The following is a 15,752-nucleotide window of genomic DNA, read 5'->3' as shown; positions in this document are numbered from 1 at the left end:
AGAGTGAACTCTTAAAATCTGTCAAATTTACACCAACTTTAAATGATCCTGTAATTAGTTCTTATAAATCCATTTATGAATGCAAAAGTGTGAAGCTGTTTTTTCTAGAATTGTCTGTTAAGTATTAAGATTTATATACTGTAGAAAAATCACAAGAATTCTGTATTTGTAAATGTTTATTTAGTATAAATAAAACAATGAGTATCTGAATGTGCCGTGTGTTTAATAAAGAGTTCATATATAGACTCATTTATTCATTTCAAATCATTATTTTTATTATTGAATCTGATAGTAAATAAGTTCAATCACATCACAGTGAGACACAAAGTACTGTCATTGTATTGAATTCAATCAGTTTCATTGATGAAATGATTTCTAGAAAGAGTTTGGAGTTGTGTTGATGTGAGATACAGTGAGTATATTTCACTCATCCAGTTGTGTGTGTGTGTCTCTGATGATCAATTTCACACACACACACTGAGGAATCAGGATAAACTACTCTAAATCCAGCATAGAGGGGTCGAGTGAATGTGGTGATGAGTGTGTGTAAGTGTGTGAGTGTGTGTGTGTCAGAGACGCTGTAGAAGGACAGAGTGCCGGCCGGACAGTCCACATACACTCCTACTCTCTTACAGTCGTGTGAAGGGGGACGTATGACACTGCTGTTATTATTGTGACAGACAGTGAATCTGTTATTAGAGCAGTACAGACTCCAGGAGTTTACATTGAATCCAAACGCACAGTCATAACTCTCTCCTTTCCTGCTGATTTCTTTATATGACACTGATATAACAGCAACATCTCCACTCCATTGAGTCTCCCAGTAACAGCGTCCAGTCAGACTCTCTCTACACAGAACCTGATGATACACATCAAATCTCTCTGGATGATCAGGATATGACTGACGCTCTTCCACATGTGTCACCTTCCTGTTCCCCTCAGACAGAATGAGTTCAGTGTGTGCTGTGTTTGAATCCAGTGTGAGATCACAGACATCTGAACACAAGAAGAGAAAAAACACTTAAAACACAACAATCACTAAACCAGTGTGTGTGTGTGTGTGTGTGTATGTGTGTGTGTGTGTGTGTGAGTGTGTGTGTGTGTGTGTGTGTGTGTGTGTGTTTGAATCCAGTGTGAGATCACAGACATCTGTACACAAGAAGAGAAAAAACACTTAAAACACAACAATCACTAAACCAGTGTGTGTGTGTGTGTGTGTGTGTGTGTGTGTGTGTCTGTGTGTGTTTGAATCCAGTGTGAGATCACAGACATCTGAACACAAGAAGAGAAAAAACACTTAAAACACAACAATCAATAAACCAGTGTGTGTGTGTGTGTGTGTGTGTGTGTGTGTGTGTGTGTGAGTGTGTGTGTGTGTGTGTGTGATAGTGAGCGTGTATTTATCACTTTGTGGGGACCAAATGTCCCCATAAGGATAGTAAAACCCGAAATTTTTGACCTTGTGGGGACATTTTGTCGGTCCCCATGAGGAAAACAGCTTATAAATCACACTAAATGATGTTTTTTGAAAATGTAAAAATGCAGAAAGTTTTCTGTGAGGGTTAGGTTTAGGGGTAGGGTTAGGTTTAGGGGATAGAATATAAAGTTTGTACAGTATAAAAACCATTATGTCTATGGAAAGTCCCCATTAAACATGGAAACACAACATGTGTGAGTGTGTGTGTGTGTGTGTGATAGTGAGTGTGTGTGTGTGTGTGTGTGTGTGTGTGTGTGTGATAGTGAGTGTGTGTTTGTGGGCTTGTTTATGTGGTTTATGAGAACATTTTTTTAGGTTACAAATTAGTAATTACAAGGGTATTATGCTATAAATGTGGTTTATGAGGACATTTCTATTGTCCCCATAATTCAAATCGCTGAAAAATCATACTAAACAATGTTTTATTGAAAATGTAAAAATGCAGAAAGTTTTTTGTGAGGGTTAGGTTTAGGGGTAGGGTTAGGTTTAGGGTATAGAATCTATAGTTTGTACAGAATAAAAATCATTATGTCTATGGAGAGTCCTCATAAGGATAGCTGCACCAACATGTGTGTGTGTGTGTGTGTGTGTGTGTGTGATAGTGAGTGTGTGTTTTTGTGTGTGTGTGTGTGTGTGTGTGTGTGTGTGATAGTGAGTGTGTGTTTGTGTGTGTGTGTGTGTGTGTGTTTGAATCCAGTGTGAGATCACAGACATCTGAACACAAGAAGACAAAAAACACTTAAAACACAACAATCACTAAACCAGTGTGTGTGTGTGTGTGTGTGTATGTGAGTGTGTGTGTATGTGAGTGTGTGTGTTTGTGAGTGTGTGTGTTTGTGTGTGTTTATGTGTGTGTGAGGTTTTGTGTGTGAGTGAGTGTTTGTGTGTTTGTAAGGGAGTGTGTGTGTGTGTGTGTGTGTGTGTGTATGTTAGTGTGTGTGTTTGTGTGTGAGCGTTTGTGTGTGAGTGTGTATGTTTGTGTGTATGTGAGTGTGTGTGTTTGTGTGTGTGAGGGTGTGTGTTTTTGTGTGTGTATGTGAGTGTTTGTGTGTGTGTATGTGAGTGTTTGTGTGTGTGTATGTGAGTGTGTGTATGTGAGTGTGTGTTTGTGTGTGTGTAAGGGAGTGTGTGTGTTTGTAAATCAGCAGTGTAGTGAAATATTTACATGTGTTATTTACAAGACAATATTTACAGCATGTATCAACAGTGAAGACGAGGAGGAAAAGGAATTCAAAGAACAAATAATCCAATAACTCAGAAATGTGAAGGAATGAACACAACGGACAGTGAGATAATGTCGTGTAACAGCGACACACTGACAGATAAACAGTTTGATCAATCAAAACAAACAAACAAAAAACAAGATGAATTATAAATTCACAGATTACAAACGAGTAAGTGTGTGTGTGTGTGTGTGTGTGCGAGTGTGTTTGTGAGTGTGCGAATGAGTGTGAGTGTGTGTGTGTGTGCGAATGAGTGTGAGTGTGTGTGTGCAAGTGTGAGTGTGTGTGTGTGTGTGCAAGTGTGAGTGTGTGTGTGTGTGAGTGTGAGTGTGTGTGCAAGTGTGTGTGTGTGTGTGTGTGTGTGTGTGTGTGAGTGTGTGTGCAAGTGTATGTGTGTGTGAGTTTGCAAGTGTGAGTGTGTGTATGTGTGTATGTGTGTGCAAGTGTGAGTGTGTGTGTATGTGTGTGCAAGTGTGTGTGTGTGTGAATGCGTGTGCAAGTGTGAGTGTGTGTGTGTGTGTGTGTGTGTGTGTGCAAGTGTGAGTGTGTGTGTGTGTGTGTAGACCTACATTTGCGTGGTCCTGCTGTAATCCTGAACTCTCCTCCATCATCCACACTATAAAAACACAAACACACACAAATGATGACATCACATTCAGCTCACCTGAAACTTACTTCAAAGTGATTTTATCTGAAATAACACACAGAGAATGTCTCTCTCTCTCTCTCTCTCTCTCTCTCTCTCTCTCTCTCTCTCTCTCTCTCTCTCTCTCTCTCGCTCTCTCTATTTCAATTCAATGGGCTTTATTGGCATGAAAGTTTCAAAAACAATGTTGCCAAAGCATCATATAGAATAAATAAAATAGAATAAAAGCAAAATACATTTTGTCCAATAACTTGGACAGTATATAATTATTAGTAATTATACTACTATTAATTATACTACTATTAATAATGATATAGTTGACCACATCACATTGTGTGTGTTTTTCCAGATCTTTCACTGTCCCTCAGGTTGTGGCATGCTGATACATATTGGGCAGCAAGATTTGCCCTGTCTCCTTCTCCTAGGAGTATTTTTAATTTTGAGAGGTTATTTAGGTCTTTAAATTCTGAAGTTTCAGAGTTAAACTTGTTTAGGTAAACATTCCTTATTTCTCTGAATGTTTCACATTTTAGAAGGAAGGGCATTTCTGTCTCGACCTCACCTGTCCAACAGTGACCACATATTCTGTTTTCTTTTGGTTGCCATGATTTTTTGTGTCTTCCTGTTTCAATTGCCAATGTGTGGTCACTGAGCCTGTACCTGGTTAGGGTCTGTCTCTGTTTTCTATCACTGACAGTCAAGAGATATTTTGCCAACTCATACTCTCTGTTTAGGGCCAGATAACATTCTAATCGACTTTGGCTTTTAGTTTCTTCTTTCCAATGTTCCAAATAGGTTTCTTTGCATTGCGATATAATTTGTTTTACTCTGATTGGTGTTTGGAGAACAGTGTTGATGTGAGACTGGTCAAAGTGTGTTTGAGGGGGGACGATTAGTCTCAGCACCAACTGATGTAGGGGACTCTTTTCTGGGCTCAGCTCTTGGATTTGGAGGGCTTTGGATTGAAGTGTGTCTCGGGGGCTGGATTTAAGGTGAATGAAGAATTTAAGTGCTCTCTTTTGAATGCTAATTATCAGTGGGTATCTGCCTCATTCTGCTCTACATGCATTTGTTGGTGTATTTCTGTGTACATTTAAGATGTATCTGCATAATTCTGCATGTAAAGATTCTGTTGGGTGTTTGTCCCTGCGTGTATAGCTGTGCTGACTGAGTGGACCCCACAATTCACTACCATACAGCGCAATTGGCTGGATGACACTATCAAATATTTTCAGCCAGATTTTAATTGGAATTTGGAGATTATAAAATGTTCTCTTAATTGCGTTTAGGGCACTTCAAGCTTTTTCTTTGAGTGCATTCACTGCCATGTTGAAACTCCCTGATGCTGTTATTGTTATACCAAGGTAGGTATAACTCATGCTGTGTTAAATTATATGATTATTTATAGTAAACTGGTATTTGTTTTCTTGACACTTGGGCCATTTCTGAAAAATCATGACATTAGTTTTCTTCATGTTTACTGCTAGGGCCCATTCTTGACAGTATTTGTCTACTATGTCCAGCTGCAGCTGTAGTCCTTGTTCAGTAGGAGACAGTAGAACAAGGTCGTCAGCATAAAGCAGATACTTCACTTCTCCATCTAGGAGGGGGAGAGGATGAGAAGCACATTGATCCAACTGAACAGCAAGTTCATTTATATATACATTAAATAAAGTTGGACTTAAATTGCAACCTTGACGGACACCTCTTCTCTGGGTGAAGAATTCAGTTTGTTTGTCTCCAATTTGAACAGCACACCTGTTTTTCGAATATATTGATTTAATCAGATCATATATTTTGCCACCTATACCCCAATGCAGAAGTCTATAATATAGCCCTTCATGCCAAATAGAATCGAAAGCTTTCTTGAAATCAATAAAACAAGCAAATATTTTACCGGTGTACATGTTTGTTAAAGTGTGAAGGGTATATACATGGTCAGTGGTGCGGTGTTTTGGAAGGAAGCCAATTTGATTTTTACACAAGATGGAGTGTTTGTCAAGGAAATTAAGTATTCTTTTGTTAAGAATTCTGCCGAATAGCTTACCTAGACAACTGCTGACACTGATGCCACGGTAGTTTTTAGGGTCTAATTTTTCCCCGCTCTTATAAATGGGGGAAATGAGTCCTTTGCACCAGATGTCAGGAAAACATCCTGACTGTAATATAATGTTGAACAACTTCAACACGGCCCTCATTTGAGCATTTCATTTCTGATGCTGTCTGGACCACAAGCTTTCTTTGGCCGGAGAGAATTTATATAGGTGGTCAATTCTTCCCAAGTAAATAGGAAACCAAGGGGGTTTTGGTTGTTTTGAATTGTTTCTTCAAATTTTGGGATTTTATCTTTTATAATGCTTTGATCTAGATTCATTTCATTTATTGGTATGTCTTTGAACAGACTTTCAAAATGGGCTCTCCAGACGCCACCATTTTGGATGGGTAATGCTTGTGGTTCCTTTCTGTTGAAGTTGTTCCACATATCCCAGAATTGATTTTTATTAAGGGCATCCTCAATATCTTCAAGTTTCTCATGGGTATAATTTTGTTTTTTGTTTCTAATTGTATGTTTATACTTATTTAAAATGTTATTGTAATGAATGCGTAATGCAGGGTTGTTTGGTTGGCAATGTTTTTCATTTGCTATTTTTCTGAGATCTTTTCTGATGGTCTTGCATTCTTCAAAACCGGCCTCCGTTTTTGTTTAATAAGGCCAGCTTTAATAGCTGCCTTATGAAATATCATATTAATTTCCTCAGTGGCCTTGTTTACACCATCTCTAGTTGGGACATATTGGTTTTGGTCATATAACGATATGTCATTGATCAGATCTTGTGAGTTCAAGGCCATGATGAATGTGTCTCCACTGTCTGGGGCCCATCTGTAAGTAGGATGTACTTTATACAGTTTACTGGGTTCCCTTTTTGCGTCACTAGTTTGACCTGATAATTTGAAGAACACATTTATTTGGATGTGGTCTGAAAGGGGCGATTGCTGTCTGGCAGTGAATGCACTGATAGTGGAGGGGTCCATGTCAGTGATTGCATAGTCTACCACACTAGAACCAAGAGCTGACGAGTATGTGAATCTGCCTAAAGAGTCCCCTCTGAGCCTACCATTAACTATATACAGGTCTAATGCTCGACAGAGATCTCCCTGCCACTTTGATTTACTGCAGAGTCAAGGTTGTTCCAGTTGGGGATGGTTGGTGTGGTAAACAGGGGAGACTGACCAAACACATGATTGTTGCCATGTGGGTCAATGATGTCATGTTCAATTCCTGTTCGTCCATTGAGATCTCCAGTAAGAAGCACATTTCCCTGGGCCTGGTAATAGGCCATTTCTGAATGGAGGGTTTCAAAAGTGTCTTTTTCAAAATATGAAGACTCTACTGGGGGTATATAAATAGCACAGAGATATAGATCCCTGTCAGTTATGCCCAGGGTTTTATCTAATCTCAGCCAAATGTGTGATTTACCCTTTTTTATTGGTGAGATCTGATGACAAAGATCTTCTTTATACCACACCAAGATCCCCCCCCTGATGTTCTGCCCTTACGTGTGTTATTCAGTTTTATAGAGGGCACCATGACTTCATTATACCCTGGAGGACAGTGAGTGAGCTGAGCATTTTGACACCATGTTTCTACTAACACAATTACATCAACATCTTTGATAGATTGGATGAATTCAGGGTGTCTACTCTTCAGATCAAAAGTTGAGGAGCGGAGACCCTGAATATTCCAGCAGCTTATATGAAATGAACGCATTGATAAACAATCAAAATGAACCTGTATAGTGAGACAAAAGTTTTTAAATAACCACAACTATCTATACCTTACAATACTGAATAATAATTGAAGTGAAATTAATTCCATAAATACATGTACTATAATCAATATTACTACTAATACTAAATAAAAATACATATGCTACTATTACTAGGCCTACTCCTAACTAATAATATATTCCTGTGTTGTTCTTTTACTAAAAAAAAATATATATATATTTCTATTTTTCTTAAAATGGGAAAGAGATCTGAGTGTATCTTAGCTGAACAAAAGCCGGGTGCACAGGGTGTGCAGCATCTCCCTGATGTCTCCCAGTTCACAGGTAGTTGTGGGAGGGACCATGGCAGTAGTCTGGGCTACAGCTGCAGCATATCTCTGCTGCTGCAGGGGGCCCAGGGGCAGGTGCTGCAGCATATCACTGCTGCTGCAGGTGGGCAGGGGGCCCAGGGGCAAGTGCTGCAGCATATCTCTGCTGCTGCGGGTGAAGAGGAGTGCTAGGGGCAGGTGCTGCTGCATATATGTGATGCTGATGCTGTAAGGGGGGCTGGTGGGTAGGGGGTGAGTTGGGGGAAGGTTGCCTCCTCTGGTTGTACTTCACATTGGTGAGGTGGTGGGCAGTCCAGGCTGAACTGTTGTCTCTGGGCCTCATTGCAGGGGTAATTATCCTGGGCCAGTGATATGGAGGAGGAAGTCTGAGATGGCCGCAGGATCTTAGTTAAGGAGGGTGTGGAAGGACTGCATCCCAGGGCCATGTCTTTGAGGGTTTTTGCTAATATTTTTACCCTCTCTTTGTGTAGATGGAGTCCATCATAAAGGTCCCAGGTGCCAATGGTTGGGTGGAAAGCCAGGTGGAGATTTGGTAGGGTGGCACATCCTCTGCTGATATCCATATTAATGTCATGGATGACATGGTGAGGTGTGTCTGGCCTAGGCAGCAGGGTGGAGACCACAATGCGGGTGTCAGGAACTCCCTACTGGCATGCTCCACCATCTTTTTCACCGCCTCTGCATTGTCCTTACGGAACCTGTACAGGTCGTTTGTTCCTGTGTGAATCACCAGGCATTCGGGATTCTTGAGAGTCTCCTTCAGTAGCTTCATTGCCTGTCCTGTTGAGCTGCAGCGTTTTGACAGAACTTTCTTTCCAGGAAAAGCTTGTTTGTGTCCAGGAATTTCCCATTTGAGTCAGCCAGCAGGACCACTTGTGGGTCTTGTTCTTCAGGCTGGGTGGAGGGAAGCTGTTATGGATGAGCTGACTGTTGGCAGCTGGCTGTGTGAATGTATCAGAAGGTGCCAGGGTGTTGTTTTGCTGGGTGCAGAGCAGAGAGGGTGTGGTTGAAATAAGGCAGGAGTTTGGGTGACTGGGGATTGATAAGAGTTGGTCTTTGAGGTGTTGGACTTGCCTGGTGATGCTCCTTTCTCTGTTTTCAGCATCCTCCTTCACTTTGGCTAACTGAGCACAGAGCACACCATTCTCCTGTTTGAGTGCCTCTAGACTTCCTCTGAGGTCAGATGCCAAAGCCTGGTTTTCTCTCTTGAGCTGCTTGAGCTCCTCTTTCAGCTGCTGGACAGTATTCATGGGGGGGTGAGACATCCTGGTCTGGGCCTGCTCTTTGAATTCAGCAAAGTCCATCTCTAGCAGGGCCATACTCTCCTTTAGCTGGTTGGAAAGGCTGGCAGGTGTGGGAGGGGCAGAGATTGTTTTGACAAGGTTTTGTGTTTCTCTGCTGGACTCTCCTCATCTTCACTTTCAGGGGGGACATTTACCCTCTTGGTGTTCACTTTAGCTTTCAACAGAGAGAATACCTCTACAAAAGACTCCAGGTTTGCTTCATTCCCATGGACCAGGACCTTTCCTTTGGTGTAGTATGTGATGGTAAGCAGAGGGTCATCTTTGTCCAGCTGTTCATCCATGCTGATCTTTAATCTGCCTCCTGAGCAGATGCCTTCACTAACTACATGTGCATAATTGCTGCATAGAATATCTTTCCAGATGTAGATGTAATCAGTGAAGAAAATGAAGTTGTTCTTCCTTCCTCCTTTTTGCTGGGCGTAGTCAATGAAGAGGACCTCTGGGTTTCCACGCAACGTCTTCTCCTTGTGTTTCTCCCTAGCTACTCCACTTTTACATTTAGCAGGGTACTCAACTTCCATGCTCTCTGCTCTGACTGCTGTGCTCTTATTTAGTGTCTGTTTGCTGGTTTTCAAGGTGATCACTTATTTATTTTAAAAGAGGACTGGGCTAATTATTTACCTTATTAGCCTTTGTAGCCAATTAACATGGAATTATGTATATCTTATCAGGTATATTAATGTTAATGTTATTATAACTATTTATTAATGTTACCAACAAGGATCCTTGATGAAGCAGGTGGATTTTGTTCTTGTAATTCCTCTGTTAGCTTTTTTGTTAGCTTGCTTAGAGCAATTTCTCATTTGGAATGCTGGCAAAATGGCAGTTGGTAGCTGGCAGTTAATGACTAGAATGATATTAAAATTATATTTCCTCTTCTGTTTTTGTTGAATAATGTTTCTATCTCTTCTTTAGGGTCCTTTCTGAAGATTTGTTGAAAGTTATCTTGCAAAATGTCTCACTTTTTTAGGTCCAAATTTGAGATGTATTCAGGAGCTCCTTTTTGGTGCAGCTACTTAGTTCTTCTCTCTCTCTCTCTCTCTCTCTCTCTTTATTAATTTATATGTATTAGCTTTATTGGCATGTAAAAGTTTCATGGTTTTGTAGCCAAATTTTTGAAACTTTCAGAAAAGACTCTAATAAAGACACACAGGACTGTTATTTAGTTTTCCTGGAACTGAATGTGTTAACACTAACAACAAAACAAATATGTGATTAATCGTGATTCAATATTTCAATCCACTGACAGTCTTACAACACATCAGGGGTGTGAGGGGTCCAGGAACTGAGTTTAACACCCCTGCAATACATACACACATCTCACCAACAATAAACTCAAGTGCTTTCACACTGCACTTAACCCTGGGTTATTGTCTTTTAACCCTGCTTTTAACCTCCAGTAAAGTAACGTTTCACACTTGTAACTCTGAAAGGTTATTAGCAACACTTTTAATTCTGGGTTATGAAACAGCTCCAGATCAGTGTTAGCGCCGCTTTTAAAAGTGCAGCAGTAAGTTTTTATCTGGCTCTTATTCATCCCAATAGTACCAGTGGTTTTGGAATTTATACTGACACCACAGACTGATCACTGCCCGACCCCCCCCTGTAAAAAATCCTGCACCGCCCCTGTTAACTGCTGCTGCGCCACACAAAAATGTCTGTAAGATGGACTGCTGCGACTCATAATCTCTCTGGCGGCTGATGAGACCGTTGTGTGCTCGCTCTTGGTGCTTGATGTCACACCGTTTATCTGTGATCTTTATTGATATTATTAGTAGTAGTAACTGATCAACTGCAAGAAAGTTTGTTATTGTCACGGTTTCGTGTCATCTGCACCATGTTTCGTGTCGTCTGCACCATGTTTCGTGTCATCTGCACCATGTTTCGTGTCGTCTGCACCGTGTTTCTTGTCGTCTGCACCGTGTTTCGTGTCGTCTGCACCGCGTTTTCCGTTTCACCCATCACTAGTCACATTCCATGTCACGCTCCCTTGTTGTCCGCCCCGTGTTTTCTGTTTTTCCGATCACACTCCCTGTCTTGTCTTCCTTGTTGTCCGCCTGTGTTTCACTGTCTCTGTGAACTACACTTCCCGTCTCTTCCGGCCCTGTCACTGTGTTATTGTCCGCACCTGTCTGTCATCTTGTCATCACCATGTCTGTTTATTTAAACCCCGCTGTTTCCCCTTCCCTTTGTCGTGCGTTAACGTTTCATGTTTTCGCTAATGTCTGTTAAGACTCTCTCTCTGTTCGTGTTCCCGTTCCCTGCCAGTTTGTCTGTTCGGCCGAGGTTACCCTGCTGTCGTTTCAGGTTTACCCTACCCTCCATGGATGTTCGCTGCCCAGTCACTCCTGCACCCCTCCTGTGTTATATCCGGTATTTTTAGTTTGTGTTTTCCCATCAAGGATCTTTTCTTTTGTTCCTGTGTTTGTTTATTTTTTGTTGGTACTATTAAAAGCCGCATTTGGATCCACACCCCCGTCTGCCTTGACCTGTTTCCCTCACAAATCATTACAGAACGCACGACCAGAAATGGATCCAGCGGTCCAGCAGGCCAACTACCAGCTGCTTTGTTTGAGGCAAGGGGACCGACCGGTAGAAGACCACGTCCGAGACTTCCTAGAACTGGCAAACATCTCCGACTTCCCGGACTCGGCCTTGGTGGTTTTCTTCTGGGGTAACCTAAACCCCTCGCTGAAGGAGCGGTTGCCTCCGGCGACGCGCGGCTGGACACTGCAGGAGATCATGGAGGAGACTTTGCTGGTCTGTGGGTGTGGCAGAGGAGGACCCTACCTCACCTCCCGCAGTGGTGACCTTCCACTCGCCCATGGCTCTTCCCATCACGCCTCTCCACCTGCCAGCGAGCAAACCCCCACACCAGTCATTTCCCATGAGCCTGCACGGTCCACTTCGTCTGCCCAGAGGAGGAAGAGAAGACAGGCTTCTGCCTCCCGGCCCACGCCTGCCCCGGTCTGCGAGCCAGAGCCCACGCCTGCCCCGGTCTGCGAGCCAGAGCCCACGCATGCCCCGGCCTGCGAGCCAGCGACTGTAGCCTCGACCATCCCTGAGCCAGCGCCTGTAGCCTCGACCATCCCTGAGCCAGCGCCAGTGGTCTCGACCGTCCCTGTGCCAGTAGCCATGACCGTCCAAGAGCCAGTGCCAGAAGCCATGACCGTCCAAGACCCAGCACCAGTAGCCATGACCGTCCAAGAGCCAGCGCCAGTAGCCATGACCGTCCAAAAGCCAGCACCAGTAGCCATTTCCGTTCAGGAGCCAGCGCCAGTAGCCGTGCCTGTCCAAGAGTCAGCGCCCCCCAAGACCTCCAGGGCTCCGCCCCTCGAGTCTCCCAGGACTCCGCCCCTCGAGTCTCCCAGGACTCCGCCCCTCGAGTCTCCCAGGACTCCGCCCCTCGAGTCTCCCAGGACTCTGCCCCTCGATTCTCCTAGGACTTCGCCTCTCGAGTCTCCCAGGGCTCCTCCTCTCGAGCCTCCCAGGGCTCCTCCTCCCGAGCCTCCCAGGGCTCCGCCTCTCAAGTCTCTCGAGCCTCCCAGGGCTCCGCCTCTCGAGTCTCCCAGCGCTCCTCCTCCCGAGCCTCCCAGGGCTCCACCTCTCAAGTCTCTCGAGCCTCCAAGGGCTCCGCCTCAAGTCTCTCGAGCCTCCCAGGGCTCCGCCTCTCAAGTCACTCGAGCCTCCCAGGGCTCCGCCTCTTGAGCCCACCAGGGCTCTAACTTTCGAGCCTCTCGAGCCTTCCACAGCTCTGCCTCCCGAGCCTCCTGCGGCTCCGCCTCCTATGGCTCAGCCTCCCACGGCTCCGCCTCCAGAGCCTTCTAGGGCTCCGCCTCCAGAGGCCCCTACGGTGCCACCTTTCTCAGCTCCGCCTCCGAAGCCTCCCTCAGCCTCACCTCCGAAGCCTCCAAGGCCCTTCTTGGCTCCGCCTCCCGTGCCTCTCCCGCCTCGGCCTCCGGAGCCACCCTCGGCGTCACCTCCTGCGCAACCCTTGGCACCGCCTCACAAGTCTTCTACGGCTCCGCCTTCAAAGTCTTCCTTGGCCCCGCCTACCATGGCTCCGTCACTCGAGCCACCCTTGGCTCCGCCTCCTGAGCCCACCTCGGCTCCGCCTCCTGAGCCTCCCTCGGCTCCACTTCCTGGACCTTCTACACCATCACCTCCCTCGGCTCCGCCTCCTGAGCCTCCCTCGGCTCCGCGTCCTGAGCCTCCCATGGCCCTGCCTACGCCTCCTTCGGCACCGCCTCCCAAGTCTTCTACGGCTCCGCCTCCGAAGTCCTCCTTGGCTCCGCCTCACACGGCTCCACCAGCCTCTGTCCTGCGGCCACCTCCCAGGTCTCCTGAACCGGCCCCTGCCCAGAGGCCAGCTCCCAGGCCACCCAAACCAGCCCCTGCCCCATGGCCAACTCCCAGACCTCCTGATCCGGTGCTCGCCTTGTGGGCAGCTCCCGGTCCCTCCAGGCCTATCCCCACATTGTGGCCGCCTTCCTGGCCTCCTGAACCTGTCCCTGCCCGGTTGACGCCCCCCAGGCCACCGGACCCGGTCCCCTTCACACACCCCCATAGACTGCTTGCCTGTCCTCTCGGCCTCCCTGGTCTGCCTGTCTGCCCTTTGTGCCCCCGTGGACTGTCTAATTACCCCCGTGGTCTGTTTCAATGCCCCTTGTGCCCCCGTGGTCTGTCTCTGTGCCCCTTGTTTCCCCCCTGGTCTGTCTGTTTTCCCCCTAGTCTACCCCTCTCTCCTGGGTTCTTCATTCATTTTTATTGTTTTTTTTGTTTGTTTTAAGTCTGGAATCCGGCCCTTTTGAGGGGGGGATTATGTCATGGTTTCGTGTCATCTGCACCGTGTTTCGTGTCATCTGCACCGTGTTTCGTGTCGTCTGCACCGTGTTTCGTGTCGTCTGCACCGTGTTTCGTGTCGTCTGCACCGTGTTTCGTGTCGTCTGCACCGTGTTTCGTGTCGTCTGCACCACGTTTTCCGTTTCACCCATCACTAGTCACGTTCCATGTCACGCTCCCTTGTTGTCCGCCCCGTGTTTTCTGTTTTTCTGATCACGCTCCCTGTCTTGTCTTCCTTGTTGTCCACCCGTGTTTCACTGTCTCTGTGAACTAAACTTCCCGTCTCTTCCGGCCCTGTCACTGTGTTATTGTCCGCACCTGTCTGTCATCTTGTCATCACCGTGTCTGTTTATTTAAACCCCGCTGTTTCCCCTTCCCTTTGTCGTGCGTTGACGTTTCATGTTTTCGCTAATGTCTGTTAAGTCTCTCTCTCTGTTCGTGTTCCCATTCCCTGCCAGTTTGTCTGTTCATCCGAGGTTACCCTGCTGTCGTTTCAGGTTTACCCTACCCTCCGTGGATGTTCGCAGCCCAGTCACTCCTGCACCCCTCCTGTGTTATATCCGGTATTTTTAGTTTGTGTTTTCCCATCGAGGATCTTTTCTTTTGTTCCTGTGTTTGTTTATTTTGTGTTGATACTATTAAAAGCCGCATTTGGATCCACACCCCCCGTCTGCCTTGTCCTGCTTCCCTCACAAATCATTACAGTTATGTGCGGTCAACATGGCAGCATCCATGAGGGGCGACCCGCTCAATGTACAATTAAACAGCTTTTATTGAGGTCAGTATCTGACTGGAGTCATCATCTAATGTGAGTGTACATCATTTTAAACATATTTGTGTGCTATTGTGTTTATTTGTAACACTTTTTAAATTATCTTAATACAGTGACAGAGCACAACACAAGCAAATGTGAAAGAGTATCACTGTTCATTTCCTGTATGCTAATGCACTTTATAAACCCTATTTAGTACTTTACAAATAAAACATATTATTAGTATTAAACATATTGTAGTCTTGCTGTTGTGCTGCACTTAAGCAAATAATAAATATTATAAAATGAAAATAAGCTCATCGTAACATTTCATATAAACACAATCCGTTTGCATCTAAATATATTATCCTCCACAGATTTCATGGGACGATGCAACAAACTTTCCAAACAGAATAACTGAGAACCATTAATGGTGCCAAACCCAAAATGTCCAAAATACTCTCACACTGCAGATTTCAGCAGTGAAATAAATGTACGATAAGATACTGTCCAAAGCATTAACCAGCAGATTAAAACATTACATATCTAAATTAATTCACGCTGACCAGTCATATTGTATTCCTAAACGCACAATATTTGATCATTGGATTTGAATACATGATCTGATTTCTTTTGCCAGAGACAATAATCTTAATGTAGGATTTTTATATTTGGACCAAGAAAAAGCTTTTGATCGTGTAAATAAATGTTCAGGCTCCGACATGTCTTTGTGGTGAGATGAGCCCGTGCCGTGCCTTTAAATGAAGTGTCCATTCAATGTAAAATGAGGAAATCACGATTTATCAAATTTATCTGATGATGTCATCATTAAACTGATTTGGATTTTAGAAAAGTTCAGACATTTTATATTTAAACAGATTTTATATTCATGCAATACTGTGAATAAGAATGTCTATGGTGTGAAAATCATCTATTATTAAACTGGGGTATATCGTGAAACTGTTAAACTGTTACATCCCTACTGGAGATGCTGCAACTATTACAGAAACCATCTTCAACATCATTACAGCAGAGAAATGCAGACCTGCAGACACTCTTGTATCATTTACCAGTGATGCTGCTTCTGTTATGATCCGTAAGATTTGAACATTTCACTTTTATTTGAACAGCAGTTTTGATATAGAATTGATTTTTACTGTCAAGGCAAGAAAACTGAAGAAAGAGACTAAAAGACCTTTTCCCTGAATCACTGTCACTGTCCACTGTGTTCCCCATCAAATAAAAAGGGAAAGTCTTACCCAACCAAATACTGCAGAACCATTTCAACAATATTTTGGTTATTTCAAGCAAGCAGCACCTTATTTTGCCAATGTGTGAACGGCTTGTAACATAACTTATAAAATGAGCCCTTCATAGACTTCCTAGTTTGCC

The 15,752-nt window shown here is 44.3% G+C and overlaps 1 protein-coding gene across 4 annotated transcripts in view; it reads right to left on the bottom strand.

The window, feature by feature from the left end:
- Window positions 1–15,752, bottom strand: part of LOC127650625 (NACHT, LRR and PYD domains-containing protein 3-like) — a 56,917-nt gene continuing 41,165 nt past the window's right edge. For all 4 annotated transcript variants that reach the window (XM_052136152.1, XM_052136154.1, XM_052136153.1 and 1 more), the window contains 2 exons: window positions 3,270–3,316; window positions 1–996 (listed from right to left, as the gene is read on the bottom strand). In XM_052136152.1, the coding sequence (XP_051992112.1) occupies window positions 428–996; window positions 3,270–3,316 (616 nt within the window). In that variant the 3' untranslated portion in view covers window positions 1–427. The remainder of the gene's footprint in view (window positions 997–3,269; window positions 3,317–15,752) is intronic.

This window comes from Xyrauchen texanus, chromosome 10 (assembly GCF_025860055.1).
Source record: "Xyrauchen texanus isolate HMW12.3.18 chromosome 10, RBS_HiC_50CHRs, whole genome shotgun sequence".
Lineage (NCBI taxonomy): Eukaryota > Metazoa > Chordata > Actinopteri > Cypriniformes > Catostomidae > Xyrauchen > Xyrauchen texanus.
This window is presented reverse-complemented; position numbering and strand designations above follow the sequence as displayed.